The sequence below is a fragment of the Nelumbo lutea genome, chromosome 3 (assembly GCF_056320005.1).
Source record: "Nelumbo lutea isolate HS-2025 chromosome 3, American lotus-T2T, whole genome shotgun sequence".
Classification (NCBI taxonomy): Eukaryota; Viridiplantae; Streptophyta; class Magnoliopsida; order Proteales; family Nelumbonaceae; genus Nelumbo; species Nelumbo lutea.
In genome coordinates, this window is record NC_142686.1 from 9,926,090 (window position 1) to 9,942,989 (window position 16,900).

Here is a 16,900-nt window from a genome sequence, read left to right on the forward strand (position 1 = left end):
TGCAATAAAAAAAAATCCAAATGCAAATTTTGGCATTATTGAAATAGAGTAGGATAGTGTAGATACAAAATTTCAAACACTGCACTGTACATATTTAAGCATCTAGAGGCCTCTTACATGTTTAGGTAGTGCTTTTAATTTTAATAGAGTGGGATAATGGTAGTGACATCCTGAAAACTGCTTCCTTTAATCATGGGATTGGATGTATGACCACCTTACCGGTAGCTCTGCCAGTCTCAATGTAGGAAAACGCTTCTACAACTTGGGAGAATGGGAACGGGCCTTTGGGATCAATAACGGGTTTCACCTTCCCACTCTCAAAATATGGGTTTAATTTCGTCAGCACAGACCCATTGGAAGTGACCACAAATCTGAAACCAGGCGGGGTCACAGCACCTGTTAGCACCACCACACTCCCCCCTTCTTTTACTGCCTTCACTGATTTATCGCCTTGTCCTGTTTTTTTTTTTCAAAACAAAGAAAATGAATCCACCCTCTTAGTCAAATATAAGAATCAAAATCGGAATAATACAAAAACGAAAAGCTGAATGAATTCAATATGGAATCTACATGCCAAAAATTGATCGGACTGGATAACATTGGCAATTTAATTTGTAGATGTAATTCATTAATCTTTTATTTCTTCTGCCTCTTGGCTTCTTTTTTTTCCTTTTCTAAACGCACAGAAGGCTTTGATTCACATGATAGAGTACTCGCGGAACTCATCCGACCCTTGCATGCAGCATGTTCAAATACCCTATTAATGCATTCACATTGGACATGAGGGACACGGCACACTACCTTTGTTCCTTGGGCTCCATTTGGTTTGTGGGATGGGATGAGAAAAATGAAATATTCCAAAAATATTCTCTTTTCTCATATTTGTTTTGAGGGAAAGAGGGGGATGAGAAAAAGGTGGGATGCGAGATCCCAAAATCAATGATTCGGAGAAAATCATTTGAAGGGATGTGCCTTATTCTTCTTCAACTGGAATAAGACGACGAACCTCCTTATCACAGACCAGCAGTGACAGCAACGACGGCAAACAGTCCCCTTCCTTTCAACAGTGGCTGCGAACCAGCAAAGAACAGTCTCCTTACCACGGACCAGCGGCGACGGCAACGACAGCGAACAGTCTCCATTCCTTTTGACAGCGGCAACAAACCAGATACTATTCATTGCCTTCCCTGATCGAACAGAGGAGGCGGCGGTGGAACAATCCTTCACTGTTTTCTTCACTGTGCGGCGACAACAAACCAGATCTGTTTCTTTTTCAGATCGCCGTTTTATTCACCCCTTTGCATTTCCCTCTTTCTCTGGTCGCCACTGCAACTCTCGGCAGCAGCGATCTGCCTTCTCAGCACTCCCATCTCTCTCGGTACTTTTCTTTCTATTTTCCCATATAAACCAAACAATGGAAAGATCAATTTTTACACCATCCCATCCCTTCTTTTCCCATCCCATTCAAATCTTCCCACAAACCAAATGGAGCCTTACAAAACTTGGATGTTTTCCCATTTCCTGTATTTTATTGGAAATATTGACTTAAAGGCTAAGCAAGCTTCCCCAGAAAGGAGAAGCTTCATCTAGATATATCTAGGGTCCATTTGGTTCCCTCTGCCTGGAAAGAGAATTGGAATGGGCCATTCCCATTCCAACCATTTGTTTGGTTGGAATCAAGGTTCAAAATTTTGATATGTATTGGCTGATACATATCGTATTGGGGGCTTCCTGATATGTCCTAAAGGGGGTGTTTCGGGGTTTAACCTAGTTCAGGGGGTAGATGGACCTTAAATCACCGGTAGATGGACCTTAAATCACCCCTCAGAACCAGGTTTAAAAAAACTAAAAAATATGGGAGAAATGAGCTTCATGGAGGCCAATATGCCCCTACTGGTATATCATCCGTATCGATATTTTGAACATTTTTGGGATGGGAATCCCCCAAATGGGGAATAGCCATTGTAGTCTCCCCTAGGCCCGAGTCAAGAGAAGTAAATAACTCGTGACAAGAAACACTCAAAATCTTAATATTAATAAAATATTATTAAATTAATAATAAGATAATAATAAAATAATAAAATATTAATATAATATAATTAAAATAATAATAAAATACTATCATATTAACTATTAAATAATAATAAATTAATTTTAAAATAATAAAACAAAAATAATAGAATAGTAATAAACTAATGCTAAATATTAAGATATAAGTTATTAAATATTAATAAAATAATAATTATATATTCACAAAAATATTAATAAAATAATAAATAGACTAATACAAAATTGAAAATTCACTTGATTCTGATCCTCTCAGAGAAATATACAAAAGAAAATGGCATTTAGAAGCTTACCAACTGCATCAAATACCACATCAAATTTCTCCGGTAAATCTTCAAAGTTTTCTTTGGTATAGTCAATGGCCAAATCTGCACCCAAGCTCTTCAACAGCTCAAGTTTTCCTGTGCTGGATGTAGCTGCAACTTTTGAGGCACCAAATACCTGCTTTGCTAGCTGACAAACAAATATAAAGGGGAAATAAGTATGGATCGTTGAATCCACACAATCATCTAAATATTCAATGACGGTGAGAAAGAGAGTGAAGAAATTACCTGGATTACCAGAGTTCCAACTCCACCAGCACCACCCAATACAAGAATAGATTTCCCAGCAGAAAATCCAGATCTTTCAAGACCTTCATATGCAGTTTCAACAGCAAGGGGAAGGCTAGCAGCCTGAGCAAAATCCAGATTCTTGGGTTTTGGAGCTAAGAGTTTCTCCTCAACAGCAGTATATTCTGCAAAAGAGCCGAACTGTTTAGGGTTTTCCAGAGCCTTCTCATTGATATTCCCATATACTTCATCCCCCTCCTTTAGGCTCTGCACTTGGCTGCCCGCCTTTACCACTATACCAGCAACATCATAGCCTGGAACAGTCTACACCGAAAACCCATTCAAAAGATGAAGATAAAATGACCAAAGAGATTTGAGAAATATTTCAGGATTCAGTAGATATACCGTGAAATAGGAATAGAAAGCAGAGAAGTTAAACATGTAAGTAAATTGAGGAGAACCCACATTTAGTTTTCAACCCTTAGTAATCATATACTCATGGTGTCCTACGAGAGCTGGAACCGCAAAATTAACAAGCATAATTCACATTATTAGGTGAAACCATACTGCTTTGCTTTTACTCTGTAGTTTGAACGAAAAACAAATATTTGTATTTTGCAGATATCATAGCAACAAATTAGCATTCATTTAACAGCTGTCACGAAAATTAATAAATTCTTCAAAAAGCAAAAGAGTTGTCAGAAAAAATAAAATAAAATAAAAAGTCCTTTTCGCGATTTGATTTGTTCAAACCTCAAACCCAGGACAACTATGGTTTTCAATTTTCATCATTAACGGCTTTAAAACGTCCATTCCAGAATGTGTAGTTCAAGAAACCAAATAAATACAGGACCAGCTTGCAATAACATCTAGATAGAATACCAGTAAAATCCTCTTGTGCAATAGAATTTTTTTGAACCCCAATTAAGAACACTTATATAACGCTCAATAGTAAGAAATCCCAAGGGTGAAGTTACAGATGATAAGAATTTAGAGAAACAAAAGACAAAATGGGATATAGAAAGAACTCACAGGCAGAGGGGAATCGGTTGCCTTGAATTTCCCCTGTCTTCTCTTGCCATCAACCGGGTTAAGAGCCGCAGCAACAACCTTGATCAAAACCTGGTCCTGCTTAACATCAGGCATGGAAACTTTTGGATCAAATTTAAGAACATCGACACCTCCATATTCCCCGTAAACCCAAGCCTTCATTTCAGAGGGTGTGGGAGAAATCGTAGAGGTCTCTACGGAAGCAGGGGCAGCTTGGGAATTAGCAGAGACTCTGAGAGGAAGAGGAGAAGAGTTCCTTCGAAGACGGGTAGTCGAACTTGTTTTGATATCTGCTGCTGCTGCCAATGTAGAAGAGAAAGAAAGGAAAGATCTAATGTGATGGGGTGGCAGCGGCGGCCTTGAGGTGGATGAGAGAGGGTGGTAGTGAGCGGCCGTAAATTGGGTTGTGGTGGTAAGAAGAGCTTCCATTACCTGCACCTGCTTATCTTCTCCCGCCCTTCTCAACTTCTCAGCTTCTTACTTTCATACAAGCGTTGATAAGCTTAGCGCATTTCGCTTTATTATCGTGGCTGCGAGATGCGCACACGTGTGCATGCCTCGGATGCAACCACGTGTAACTAATCAGGAATGATAACCATTAGTTAGTTGTTCGTACGGAAATGTTCCGGAACAAGAATTTCCACACGAACAGAAATAAACAAGAATAATGCCAAACGGGACCTAAAGTACAATCGTGCATTGGATTGGGAACATCTCACGGTCTCACCACAAAGAATAAGGGGAATTCGGATTGGTTGAAGGTGATTGTTTCGGCTGTGTTACCAATGATAACACCCCCATTTTATTGGGATCGGATAAAAGTAGTTTTTATAGTTTTTAATTTTTTCAAGGTTAGGTTGAGAGTATCTTAAGGGAAAATGTATGATACTAAAAGGATATGGTATAGAAAGAGTTTTGACCGATTAAAACTCACTCATGAATCTTGATAAATAACATTTATGATTCTGATTGATTGTTAAATCTTTTTTCAGATATTATGTCTTTTTCATAACATAGTCGAACCTGTATTTTAAAGGACAAATGTCAAAAAAAAATTCTAGTGTTGAGGACCAAACAGCATAGGCTATGCGGTTGAGAGCATTTCTGAGATAAACATATTAAGCATAATATTAATTAAAAATGTAAACTTAAATTTTAAAATAAATGTTCTAAAAAACCTATTATCTAAAATTAAAATACATAAAATTAACATGTAAGACGTATTCAAATGAAATTTTTAAAATAAAATCAAACATATAAAACATATTCAAGCATGTAAAACCCTTACTCTCTTTTTTTCCTCGATTGCATTACTTCAAATAGCTAGTTTGATGTAAAACATCTTGCCCTGATTCTGTGAGCCGCCTTTGTAACAAGCCCCTCAAGGAAATCCCAAAGAAATCTATGTAAGGGTCTTAAATTCTTAATCCCTACAAGCCCCTAGCCCAGCTGCTAGGTTCAAAAAAGAACAAAAAACGCAAAAAAAAGTGGGTAAATTAGTAATTATCTCCTATTTTATTTTGACAAAAATGAAAGACATGGATATGAACGTATTCATCCCAAAATTGTTCTCAACAGCATATTTGAAGAAAAATTTTCTACATGATTCTTTAATTGAGAAAGGCTAATGGGGTGGAAGAATTTGTTGGCAGGTAAACAAATTTTTGGAGTTAGATGGGCGGTTAATAATGGGAGGAGATAGACGTTTGGGGTGACCCATGCGTTCCAAAGATAAATGGTGATCATATTATTGGAAAAATGTGGAAAAATGAGGTGACTAATCATATCCGTACTCAATATTGCCTCAAGGTTAAAAGCATTCGTCCAGGCAATCACAATTGGGAAGATGGGCTAACTTGGGACCCAGATCCAAAATGATAAATTTACTTTCAAATCTGCATACCATGTAGCCATTAGTATGTGTGAGAATAGAGAATTTGAAAAATAGCTTAGATGACACGTTTAAAAAAGTGTTGGAAATGTATATGGAACTTATAATGGAAATCTTCAAGGTAGAGGCATTGGAGAAGATGGGTCTTGAAATGGAGCTGAAAAAGAATGAGTTAAAGACTTTTTAAACCTCTCCTGATATTGTCGATTGGACATAGTTCTCCCCTCTTAAATTTATAAACTGTCATGTCTAATGGATTAAGAAAAATGACTAATATATCCCTAGTTAAATTTGAGATTAAATTGATTTTTAATTAATTAAAAAAAAAAAACCCATCATCTTCGACCTTAGAATAATGAGAACTTGATTGCTGATGGAGCTGCATCTATCCACTAATCCACCTATCTTCCTACCTGTAAATTAGTTAAAACTAATCTGAAATCATAAATCTAAGCGCAAAAGGGTACATTTGACGTTCACATTTGTTTTTATATATTTAAAAAAAAAAACTGTTTGCAAAAAAAAAAAAGAAAAACATATCAATTTTGTTATAAATAAGACCCTTCTCTGAGGTTGCCTTTTTCTTGGTGAGGGGAGGTTTCTGTCCATATATAAAGACAACCAAATAAGCAAAGAAGTAATAAAGGGAAAAACTGGATTTTTTTTAAATGAAACCACACATGATGTTATGTACTAAATAAATATGAATGGAGTGTTAATAGATGGGAGGGTTTTGTCTGCTGATGTCATCCAAGAGGGGGAGGTCAAGTACGAATGACAGAGGGTGGGTTCTGGGCAGCGATCATATTCCCGTCCCCCCGAGCCCAATTTGAAATTAACCCCGTCCCCAATTCCGATCTTCACTAGGGATCCCCAAAGGAGATGGGCTTCCCGCAGGGGCTAGACTTTCTGAAATGTATTAATTAATAGTATTTAAAAAGTAAATTTACTTAAAATAAAAAATAAATTTAAAATATAAATAATATTTTAAATATATTTTGATTATATAGTATAATAATATAAATAATATTATAAGTATAATATATTTAATATAAATAATATTTAACACATAATTGGAATCATGGCAGAGCAGGTACTTCATTCCACATCTCTGACCCCAACCCCAGTTGGGAATCCCTATCAATCTCATCCCTGACCCCATCTCATCGGGTCAGGGAGGTCGGGTATCCAAAGGGAATGAGAAAATTGCCATCCTAGGTCTAAATCCAATTTAAAAAATAAGGGAATGTTTCAGTATTTAAGTCAAATATCAGAGGAGACTTATGTTTTTACCAATTTGGTTTAAGTCAAATATTCTGTGATGTTGTAGCTAGAGCAATTTGGTTTGGTAGTGATTTTAGTTTAAAAGCTGATGTTTCTGATTATAATATTTACTCTGTGTATTGGCTTGCTGAATCTTGTGATTATTTAAAGGCAAATTCCTTAGATCCTTCTTTTGATTTCTTATGTTTTTTAATTTATTTTGTGGTCCATTTGTAATACTAGAAATGAAATATGCGAGTTCAAATTAGCCCCCAACAACACCCCACAGCATATCCCATATTAGGATCTTCCGATGGTAGTATAAAAAATGATGAGGTATCATCAGAAGATATTCCCAATACACAGTGGGTATGTGTTATGGGACGTTGTGGAAAATTATCTTATCAGGGCTGATTTTAACTCGAAATATGCTACTCTAAAGCTAATTTACATTTGAGATCTGCATTAAGTTGTATACATAATTCGATTCAGAATCTAGTAAGCGGGTTCCGGCAAGGGACATCAGGAAAGTTGTGTCCAAGCCATTATCAAGTGATAAAAAATAGTTGCCATTGGCGGTCTCCGGAACCAGGTTGGGTCAAACTTCGAAGTAAATTCTGATGCAGGCTTTCCGCTTTCGGTATGGTGCCGTGGTGATTTACGATTGGAATGGATGTAGGAGTGAGCAAGTGATTTATTCGATTAAAAATTAAGTTGAACAAATCAAAATTTTAAATGAAAAATCGAATTAAAACCAAAATAATCAAAACCGAAATTGTATTTCGGTTTTTTATTATTTCAGTTCAAATCAATACTATACATGATGGTGTGCGATCTGGAAGCTCCTAGTTGTAGGGCAATTTGAACGCCTGTCGTTAAGTAGATCGCTCGAATTGCAAGGAAATAGAGGTATCAAAGAACCCTGGGTGGCTAACCCGACGAGCTCGCTCCGATGCTTAAGCCAGTAATAGTATATGTGAGCTGAGAGTTTGAGAACAAGGAGAACTACAATGCACTAAATCGCGCATACCTTCTGAGGTTGGAGGTAAGGCCTTTATATAGGCATTGTTTGGCATGGGTATCACACAACGCGCCTAGGAAGACGTACTTAACTGCTCTGAAGTCCTAGGAGGTAGTCGTGCACATAGGCCAATCTTTGCGCCTTACTCAGTTTCCTCCAAAACATTCGGTGTGAGAGATGACTTCCAAGATACCCAAGAGTGATGGGATGCATGCAGAATTTGTGCGTCGATGTTGGAATTTAAATAGTGGGTCAGTGACACAGCTGCACTATGTTAGTCCTTTAAGGTGTTGGTCGTCTACTCCTACAATAAGCCACAAGGAACTCAATCTGCGGGGGCAGCTTTACTAACTGCAGGTTGCCATATCACATTGGAACCTTGAAAGGCTCAACCCACAAGGGCGATTGTAGTCTTTTGGCTGCCGGCTCCCGCGGGGGCTCAACCTGTAGGGGCAAATAGGACTGACAAGGCTCGTTCAGGCTGATTACGCTCTAATCGCCTCCTTGGCATAGGTAGACAAGTCCTAATTGCCTCCTCGGCATAGGCAGACAAGTCCTAGTCGCCTCTTCGGCATGGGAAGATAAGTCTTAAATGCCTCCCCGGTATAAGCGCGACAAGTTCCAATCGCCTCTTCCACTTGTGCAAGTGAGTAGCTCGTGCATGGACAAATCAGGTACATACCCTACAATGTCCATCCACCTCAGCATATAGCAATACTGGGTTATTCCTGCTTGGAATCCAACTCGTTATCTTGACACTTCGAGATAACCAACACTTAGAAAAATTTCGGGATAACTAATAAAAAGTTCAAGATAACCAATAGTTAGAAAAATTTATGTGGATCATTATGTTTCATTAACAAAAAGTTCTGAGTACATGGTAGGAGAGAGAGAAGAACAACTACAACCGAGCTCAGAGGCTCGGGACATACACTATGTAGGGAAGTCCAAGAAAAGAGGCAAGAAGTATCAATCGTCCCGGGGCTCTTTGCCCCTAGTAGCAATGCTGGTGGGCTGATCAGTCTCCATGAGATCATTGGCGGCGTCGGAGGCACCACCTCCCTCATCCCCTTCCATAGTCTCCTCGCCAAAGAGGTCGCCGCTCTCCTCCTCCTCGGAGTCAGGGTCCTTAGCTACCTCGAGGGCCATCTCCTCGGTGATCTTTGATGTGGTAATAGCGCTGAGGTCAAGGTGAGGAAACTCACATCAGGTCAACCACCTGCTAAGTTTGAAGCCTTTGAGGTAGTCCGTCGTCCCATTCTCGAAAAATAACTCGCATTGTTCCGCCGAAGACTTATACTCCTCGACGGCCTTAATCTTTGCCTCCTCCATCGAGCAAAGCAGGATGTCAGTTCGCTCCTTCACCAGATCCTCGAGGTTCTGGACCTCTCTTTTAAGGGTTGCCTTGCGCTCCTTCAACTCCTCCTTCTCCACCATCAGAACTACCAATAGTTCTTTATGAGCTCGTGCATCCCTCAATAATTTGTTGTTCTCACTGTGAGCTAGGTTCAGATCGATTCCTCGGCTTCGAGAGCCCGCTTTAAATTCATCTCGGACTGGTAGACCAGAGCATGGGTCGAAGAGTTCACCTGACAAGAGGAGAAACGAGATATAAGTACTGAGAAAAAATCTAAGTACAAAAAGATTGAAGGTTGGTTACATACCACCATGCAGTGTGTCGCCGCTTTTTCTCCGAGCTGCACAGCCAGTAGCTCGGCCCACCGAGTAACCTCTTCAGGGAAGACTGCGTTTTTGCTCTTGAGGAGACCAAGATTCGGGCTCAAGACACTCCGAGTTGGGACGTCGCTACTCGATGGGATGGCCTCCTGAGCTGGTTGGGGGCCTTGGAGGATGTAGTTTCCTTAGGCAATTGGCATGGGGAAGCCCTATCCTGATCCTCCTTGACTAGGTCGATTACCGGGGGATGTTCGGTGTCAAATGGAGGTTCGGAAGAGGTGGCACCAACGCCCGAAGTGGGAACCTCCACTTGAATATGGGCCTTCTTGGAGGCTCTCTTTTCTTCTTGCACTTCTGCATTCCTTTGAAGAGCTCGTCAACAGAGAAGTCAACCATGATAACTGTAGCAAAGCAACAAATAGAGTTAGAGGCAATGTCATCAAAGTAAAACAAAATAAGAGAAAGAATACAATAGTTAGCGACCTACCGAGAGGACTTAGGTCGGCCTGCATGAGCTTCTCTTCGGTCACGAAGTTCTCGAACTTCAAGCCTAGCTTCGCCCAAGCCCGGACTTCCTCCTGCACCTTTTTATCTAGCCTAACATCGGGGTCCTAGATGGCAGGTCTCCAGTGAGTTGGAAAAGGCCACCCTTTCGTGTTACAAACTACGAAATAATGCCTCTTCCAAGCTGGGACTTTGTTGGGGAGCTCGTGTAACAACTTGTACCTGGGGCGTGGAGACATGTAGTAAATATGCCTGTGCTCGGATAGAACAAAGACAGAATTCTTTTTTATGGAAAGGATCGAGGAAAAAATGTCGAGGACAAGAGGTCAATTATAGTCATGAAAAAGGGAGATGGTACCTACAATATTACGAAGGAGTTAGGGTGGAGCTGGTCGATGGCGATGTCAAAAAATTTGATGATCTCGACTATGAAAGGGTGGAGTGAAAAACGAAGGCCAGCTATGAGTTGTTCCTCGAAGACCACGATCTCGTCGTGACTGTGATCCCAAGGAAATTGGCCCAAGGGGATAATATAAATGAGATCGTTAGGAAGTCTATAGTGATCAACCAAGGATAGGATCTTGTCCGCTGTCATTATAGACGGACCGAAGCTGTCTGGCAGTCGACCTCGATGTGAGGAGGAGGCCGATTTGCTAGAAGTTTCTCGCTCTTGCCGAGGTGAGACTATCTCAGACGGATTGGGGTCCTCATCCTGTGCCAAAGTGCCCACCTCAACAGGATGAAGCCCCGCAGTCTGTGCTAAGGTACCCACCTCGGCCCCAGTGGACTCACTACTCCCATCTAGAAGGCTATCTAAACTAAGGCTAGACATAATGAATAAAAAATGAACAAGCGAACTCAAAGTAAAGAGGGACAGAATAAGGCAAACTCACCGAAAGACGAAAGAAGAAGTGATCTACCTCGGATACAAGACGCGAGCTGAAGAACGGATGCGTGACCTCTACTCTCGAATGCACTTTGAAGGACGAATGAAAGGGGCCTAGGTCCCCCCTATTTATAGCCACCATATCCAGGAACTGACGGTTTAGATTGTTGTGATCCTACAACTCTCATGAAAACCGATTGCACTCCCTTCGAGGAAAGATTTTGGTTGAGCACGGTTTTTGGCGTCCACGGAGTTTATAAACCGCGCCGAGTCGACACGTCCCCGACACACGATCTGGTTTCTCCCACTAACCCGCATGGGTTACATCGGTCCGACCAAAAAACTGAGAGGTGAACCAAGAAGAAATCGAGCCAACCTACTTGCGCAGACCATGGACTCCCTGCATCGGGGTTGCGACCCCTGGCACGGGGAATGGGGGGCAATTGATGAGGGGTAAGTTGGCTTGACCTAGCAACCGAAGTACATGTTGACGCGATCAGCCACTAGGATGACAACTCAGCAAGGGAGCCTTGCCAGCAACTCGGGAGCTCAGGACCTTGAGCACCTCATCATAAAGGCACCTCAGTACCTGATCCAGTTTGGAGCCAAAGAACCGAGGTGCAAGATTGGGGCCAAGGAACTGAAGCACCACGTAATCGACTCTAGAAGCTTCTCCAACGGACTCCGAATTCCCCGAGTTCACGTCATTCATTAACAAGGCTCATCCTCAAAACGAACGTACACGCGATTATTTGCTCACTAGCACTCTAGCATTCAAGTATTCAGCTCACATCCATAATATTGTACTAACTTAAGTATCAGAGCAACCTTGCAGGATTAGCCACCACGGGTTCTCTGATCTAATATCCTATAGGTTGGTCAAGCTTGTCACGCAAGTGTTGTTCAGATCATCTTCCAGTTAAGAGGATCCAGATCACGCACCATCAATACATATTTTAATATATATTATATATAAAAATATGGTTTCAACTATGATATGGAAAAGATAAGATATCTGGAAAACTTCTGACCAATCAATTGGAATCATAAATGTGGTAGCCAATCGGGTGTTATTTATCAAAATTCATGGGTGAGTTTTGATTGATCAAAACTCTTCCCATACCATACCTTTTCTACATCATAGATTTTAATACATAATATATTATACAATGTATATAATAAATAATATATTTTAATACATAATATAATATATTTTATACATATTATATATATTATATGTTAATATATCATAGATAATAAAGTCTCGGTTTTTTTGGTTAACCAAATTTCCAAACCTGAAAGTCAATTTTATAAAACCAAAATAATCAAAAACTGAAAAACAAAAACCAAAATTTTCGGTTCATTTTTTTGGTTTTAACCGAATAATGCTCACCCCTAACTGCATGTCTTTATTTTGATGAAAGGTCTCCTTTTGCTTAAAAAGTTAAAAAATATATAAAAAGAGAAAGAAAAACGTAGTAGTAGAAAAGTTATTTTGGAATCGGATGAAAAGTCATTCTTTGATCTTGATTAATGGGCACTAAAAATAGAGTGGAAGACTAACCTAAGGATTCTATTTTCTTAATGAAGGATATTCAGCATTTGTGTCAAGACTTTGAAGTCAGATTCTCCAAAGGGCTGGAAACTGTGGAGTATGAAGTTATAGGTCAAGGATTTTCAAGGCATGCTGACATTTTATTTGATCCTCCAGTCTGATTGATAAGAAACCGTCTAAAAGTTGATAGTTTAAATTGTTCTTCGTGTCTTGTTTGTTCGGGTTTAAATGTTGGTAGTTAGTGTTTGGTTTGATCTATTAGTTGTGCTGTGTCTTTTTAGTCGGTGTTTTGTATTGTTAGGGTCCACTTCTACGTTGTGGCCAGTAACCGTGCTCTTGGGTAGTGAATCACTAAGTTCACTACTGAATCTGAACTTTACAAGTAACATTTGGTTCCCAAATCAGAAATAATTAGGATAAATTGTTTCCATATGGCAGCAACTGACCAAGTATATACATACTGACACTGTTGGAGACTAAAATAAAAACAACTCTATCCTCTCTATCTTTATGCGTGGCCGTATGTGTTGCGTGTACAAAGAAAAAACTTGGAATTTCTCTCGCATTGGCACTGAATGCGAATTTTTTTTTTTTTACTTTTCCAACATTTTCTCTAAAGCCAGAGAAATGGCGAAAAAAAAAAACATGTAGAAGAGAGATACTGGATAAATATATAAATGGAAGATGACAGGGCTAGTGACATTTTTTAAGTGGAGTAGCGAATACAGAGGTAATAGCCGGAGATGAGGGAACTGAAAGCGAAGGCGATAAATGCAAGGAAAGACATCCCGATGGAAGCACTTGCCATCTCTGTGAACTCGTCTTTCCCCCAGTTGGATTGCCAATCATCCACCCGAGTCGCCGCCGATGATGATGCCGATATCAGAAGATATGTCAATATCTGCCCATTTACAAAACAGACTACCCATCTTCAGTTCATCTTCTACATGGGGTGGGGGCTTTGATCAATTATCTTCCAAAGTTGTTCCCTTTCTTCCTACCCGGGTGTCTGTCATCGGTCTTAGGAACAGGATGGGAGCCCAATAGCCCATATCTTCCACTTGTCCCTGTTTTAAGATTCAGGAACCAAAGAGGGGATGGGTCCTCCATCTCCACTTCCACTAATCCTAGGTAGGTAGGTTATAGGTAGGGATTTAAAAGGTCCAATTCCATCATGAGATGGGTCCCAACTCTCAAAACTAGGCAGTGGCAAGTCAGATCATAGGCCCCCAGATCCATCCACTTTGCAAAAAGCCACACGTTTAAATGGAACCACCCTGATGATTACGCATTAGCTGAATTAGATAGCTGTTTGTGGGATCAAATCATTTTGTTCCACGCCAGTCATAAAATACAACGACAGATTAAGTGGTTGTGGGCCGTATGGGCCATATATACACTTTTATCTTTACGACTGTGTTGGAGCCAAATGATTGTTCCCACACCTAAGTAAAACAGGAGTGCTATCTATCAAATTCAGTGAATCCTTTGTAACAGGCCCAAAAGATTCTCAAATTTTCCCTCAGGTACCCGGCCCACAGCCGCTCCTCACAGAACGTACTTTACAGCCTGTATTGGGAATATCTCCGTCCTTTGTGTTATTATTCACAGTAGGATGGAGTTATGAGGTGCGTTCTGTGATGAACAGATAGAAAGATCTGCTCTTCACAAATGAGCGCTTCATTGGGAACATCTCTCGTGAATAATAATTAATAAATGGAAGAGATGTTTCCAATGTATGATAGGATGTACGTGTAAAGCGCCAGGTACGAAGAGCAGATCCGGTCTCTTTTAAAGGGTCACCATACGTCAGCACGGCCAAATGGAGATCGGGTTCGATCAGGGCAAGCCCGTGCTGACACCGTCACGGCCTCTTGCAACCTTGCATTTGCATAGGAATACCTCTGACCGAAACAATAAAATAATAATAATTAAATCACAAAATTAATTAATATCACATTAGTAATAAGAATCGCAATTATCAAAATTAGTAAAAAAAAAAAAAACTTGCCTGATCCATGGAGAAGTCAAAGAAACAGCGGAGTGGAAGAGGGATGACATGTTTAGCGGTGATCATGTGGTAGGAGAGTGTGCACGCCTGAAACCCAGCATACACAAATGCAATCACGGTCACGGATATGCAATACCTGCCATCGCCCATCAGTACATCAGATTAGATTATCAAATCATTCACTCACATGTGAGGAAGGGTTACTATAAGGCAGTGTTTGGTTTGAAAGAAAAAGGATAGAGAAATAAAGGGAAAGATAACTATAGGTCATAGGTTTCTTTACCTTTTCTTTCGAAACAAACACAGCCTAAATAAATAAAAATTCATGCAAAACAAAACTATTAACGTATAAAGTACTTGTACAACAAATAAACCAATAATAATAAATTAGGATCGTAGGTCACAACGTAAATATCGAAATCTGGATATTGCCAGGTGGTTGGCTCACAGAAAAGGTCTCCTGTTGGCTGTAACCTGTAGCGAAGACTTGGGATCGAATCCCGCCTTCGTCAGGGGTTTTGATTATGTTACTTAGAAGAACAAAGAACATTTGGGGGAGTATTTTCAGCAGAAACGAACATAGAAGCTCAACAAAAACGAGTTTGAGAAGTTCGACCTGTATTCCTTGTATCTGTCGAAGGAATCACCGGCCCAACCTTGCGTCTTGTCGGCGGCCATGACCGAAAATGACACCAAGCAGAACACGGCCGCACATACCCTAAACCCTAATTCCGCCCTCTTCACCATCACTTCCCTCCTCGACCTCCGAAGAATGGATGACAACGCCCTCGATCGCCTCTCACCTCCTTCTTCAACGTTTCGCCCGTCTCCTCCCGAATCCACCTTCGTCGCCACCGATAACTCTTCCCGGATAGACCGGTTCACCACGATCACAGGAGAAAGGGATTTCACCGTCGCCGATGAAGGCACGTTGTCCGCCGGCGGCGAGACCGGTTTTTTCTCTTCTCTAGGAATGGGAGACCGAAGCGGAGAGTAGCGCTCGACGGCGACGATCGCCTTGGATGGAGACTTCTCTGATTGATTATCTTGGGGTGGGCTTTCTGGAGGTGGGTTGTATTTTTCTTCTGGCGGTGACCGGTGTGGTGAAGAAGCCATCTCAATCTGTGGTTTGGAGATGATTGCTTGTGTATTTCCTCTCCCTTTATTCTCTCTCTCTCTCTCTCTAAGTCTCTAAGCAAGCAAGGGAGGAGGGAGGGAGGGAGGGAGGGAGGTAGCGTATGTTTGAACAGTTGGAGCTTGGGAAGTACCGAAGTAGTAAGATAAAAATTTATGTAAGTCGCTGCGGGTGGGTCCTGGGTCCACACCACCACAGACATAGACATGGTGAGAAATAGAAACACTGTCAAAGATTCTGTGTCTCGTAACACATAATAAAAAAAGAAGGAAGAGTTGGAAAAAAAAAAAAGAGGAGGAAGCATCATCTGAGATTACCCAACAAATTACCAAAGTGCTAGGTGCTATGCAAGAAAAAGATAGAGAGAGAACAAAATGCCCACTTTTCTGAAGCCACCACTCACTTCCTCATTCCTCTCTTTCCTTATTGCCTTCTTCATGGATACATTAATTTAATTGGAAAATTGTCAAAAATTCATATTCATCACAACTTTTCAGAATGTCTAAAACTCATCATATCATTAATTTGACGTTAAAGAGGTTAATAGCTGTTAATATATTACCATTTTAATCTTCATAGAAAAATATAAAATATATACATGTATTTTAATATTTAGATATGAGAAAAAGGAAAAGTTTAAAAAATATTTTCAAATATAAAATACATAAAAACACAGAAATTGGAAAATATAAAAAATCATAAAAATTGCACACAAAAAAAAATTCAAATTATAGAAACTATAGAAATTGAAAAACAAAATTATAGAAAAAACACCAAAAATTATAGAAAAGCACAGAAATTGCAAATAAATAAAAAAAAGATACAGAAAATTTTATAGATTGTAGAAAATAGAAAAAAAGTAAAAAATAGAAATTATAATAAAGCACTAAAATGTAAAAAAGGAAAATTGAAAAATGAAAAAGACCATTTTCCTTTAACTCACCATTCAGGTGATTTAGTCATAAAAATTGTTATTTATGCTAATATGGATACCTATGTTAAGAAATATTAACGGTGTACTAATGGAAGATGAATTTTAGAAAATAAAAACTTAGTGACATGATGAGTTTTAAACATTTTAAAAAGTTATGATGAGTTCATGAGAAATGCTGAAAACTTATGATGAGTTTTGAACATTTTCCCTAATTAATTAAACTAGTTGTAACAGTATAAGTTGTTTTGAAGCCTAGACAAAGCCCAATTTTGGTTAACTGCTACGACCACGTATGTGAGCCATGAGGCGGGTACTGCGGGCGGGTCTGTCTCACACTCACAGATTCCACTTTATT

The 16,900-nt window shown here is 39.8% G+C and overlaps 2 protein-coding genes and 1 long non-coding RNA gene across 4 annotated transcripts; all 3 read right to left on the bottom strand.

Moving 5' to 3' along the window:
- On the bottom strand, positions 1 to 4,468 carry LOC148862839 (NADPH-dependent alkenal/one oxidoreductase, chloroplastic-like). Its single transcript, XM_088976896.1, has 4 exons — positions 3,651 to 4,468; positions 2,619 to 2,942; positions 2,361 to 2,520; positions 1 to 456 (listed from the first exon to the last, which is right to left on the bottom strand). The coding sequence occupies exons 1-4, from the start codon at positions 4,095 to 4,097 to the stop codon at positions 191 to 193; spliced, it is 1,197 nt and encodes a 398-aa protein (XP_088833022.1). The 5' UTR covers positions 4,098 to 4,468; the 3' UTR covers positions 1 to 190.
- Positions 4,469 to 8,695: 4,227 nt separating this feature from the next.
- LOC148862840 (uncharacterized) lies at positions 8,696 to 11,862 on the bottom strand. Its single transcript, XR_016110818.1, has 3 exons — positions 10,008 to 11,862; positions 9,508 to 9,921; positions 8,696 to 9,432 (listed from the first exon to the last, which is right to left on the bottom strand). It is a non-coding gene; the product is annotated as an uncharacterized LOC148862840 (long non-coding RNA).
- A 991-nt stretch (positions 11,863 to 12,853) lies between these two features.
- LOC148862841 (CASP-like protein 4A3) lies at positions 12,854 to 15,841 on the bottom strand. Of its 2 annotated transcripts, XM_088976898.1 has the most exons (4): positions 15,093 to 15,736; positions 14,477 to 14,612; positions 14,218 to 14,369; positions 12,854 to 13,366 (listed from the first exon to the last, which is right to left on the bottom strand). In XM_088976898.1, exons 1-3 carry the CDS (start codon positions 15,590 to 15,592, stop codon positions 14,265 to 14,267), a joined length of 741 nt encoding a protein of 246 aa, XP_088833024.1. In that variant the 5' UTR covers positions 15,593 to 15,736; the 3' UTR covers positions 12,854 to 13,366; positions 14,218 to 14,264. The 2 variants fall into 2 exon arrangements, with proteins under 2 accessions (XP_088833024.1, XP_088833023.1); XM_088976897.1 differs by lacking the exon at positions 14,218 to 14,369 and having other exon boundaries at positions 15,093 to 15,841.
- Between the last annotated feature and the right edge of the window lie 1,059 nt (positions 15,842 to 16,900).

Excerpts from the sequence above, each read along its gene's own strand:
- LOC148862839 (XM_088976896.1), bottom strand. The coding sequence starts at position 4,097 with ATGGAAGCTCTTCTTACCACCACAACCCAATTTACGGCCGCTCACTAC. Across the intron at positions 2,943-3,650 it reads CAACCGATTCCCCTCTGCCT|ACTGTTCCAGGCTATGATGT; the intron begins GTGAGTTCTTTC and ends TTTTCGGTGTAG. Across the intron at positions 457-2,360 it reads TGTGGTATTTGATGCAGTTG|GACAAGGCGATAAATCAGTG; the intron begins GTAAGCTTCTAA and ends AAAAAAAAACAG.
- LOC148862841 (XM_088976897.1), bottom strand. The coding sequence starts at position 15,592 with ATGGCTTCTTCACCACACCGGTCACCGCCAGAAGAAAAATACAACCCA. Across the intron at positions 14,613-15,092 it reads GACAGATACAAGGAATACAG|GTATTGCATATCCGTGACCG; the intron begins GTCGAACTTCTC and ends GGGCGATGGCAG. Across the intron at positions 13,367-14,476 it reads TTGACTTCTCCATGGATCAG|ATATTGACATATCTTCTGAT; the intron begins GCAAGTTTTTTT and ends GTAAATGGGCAG.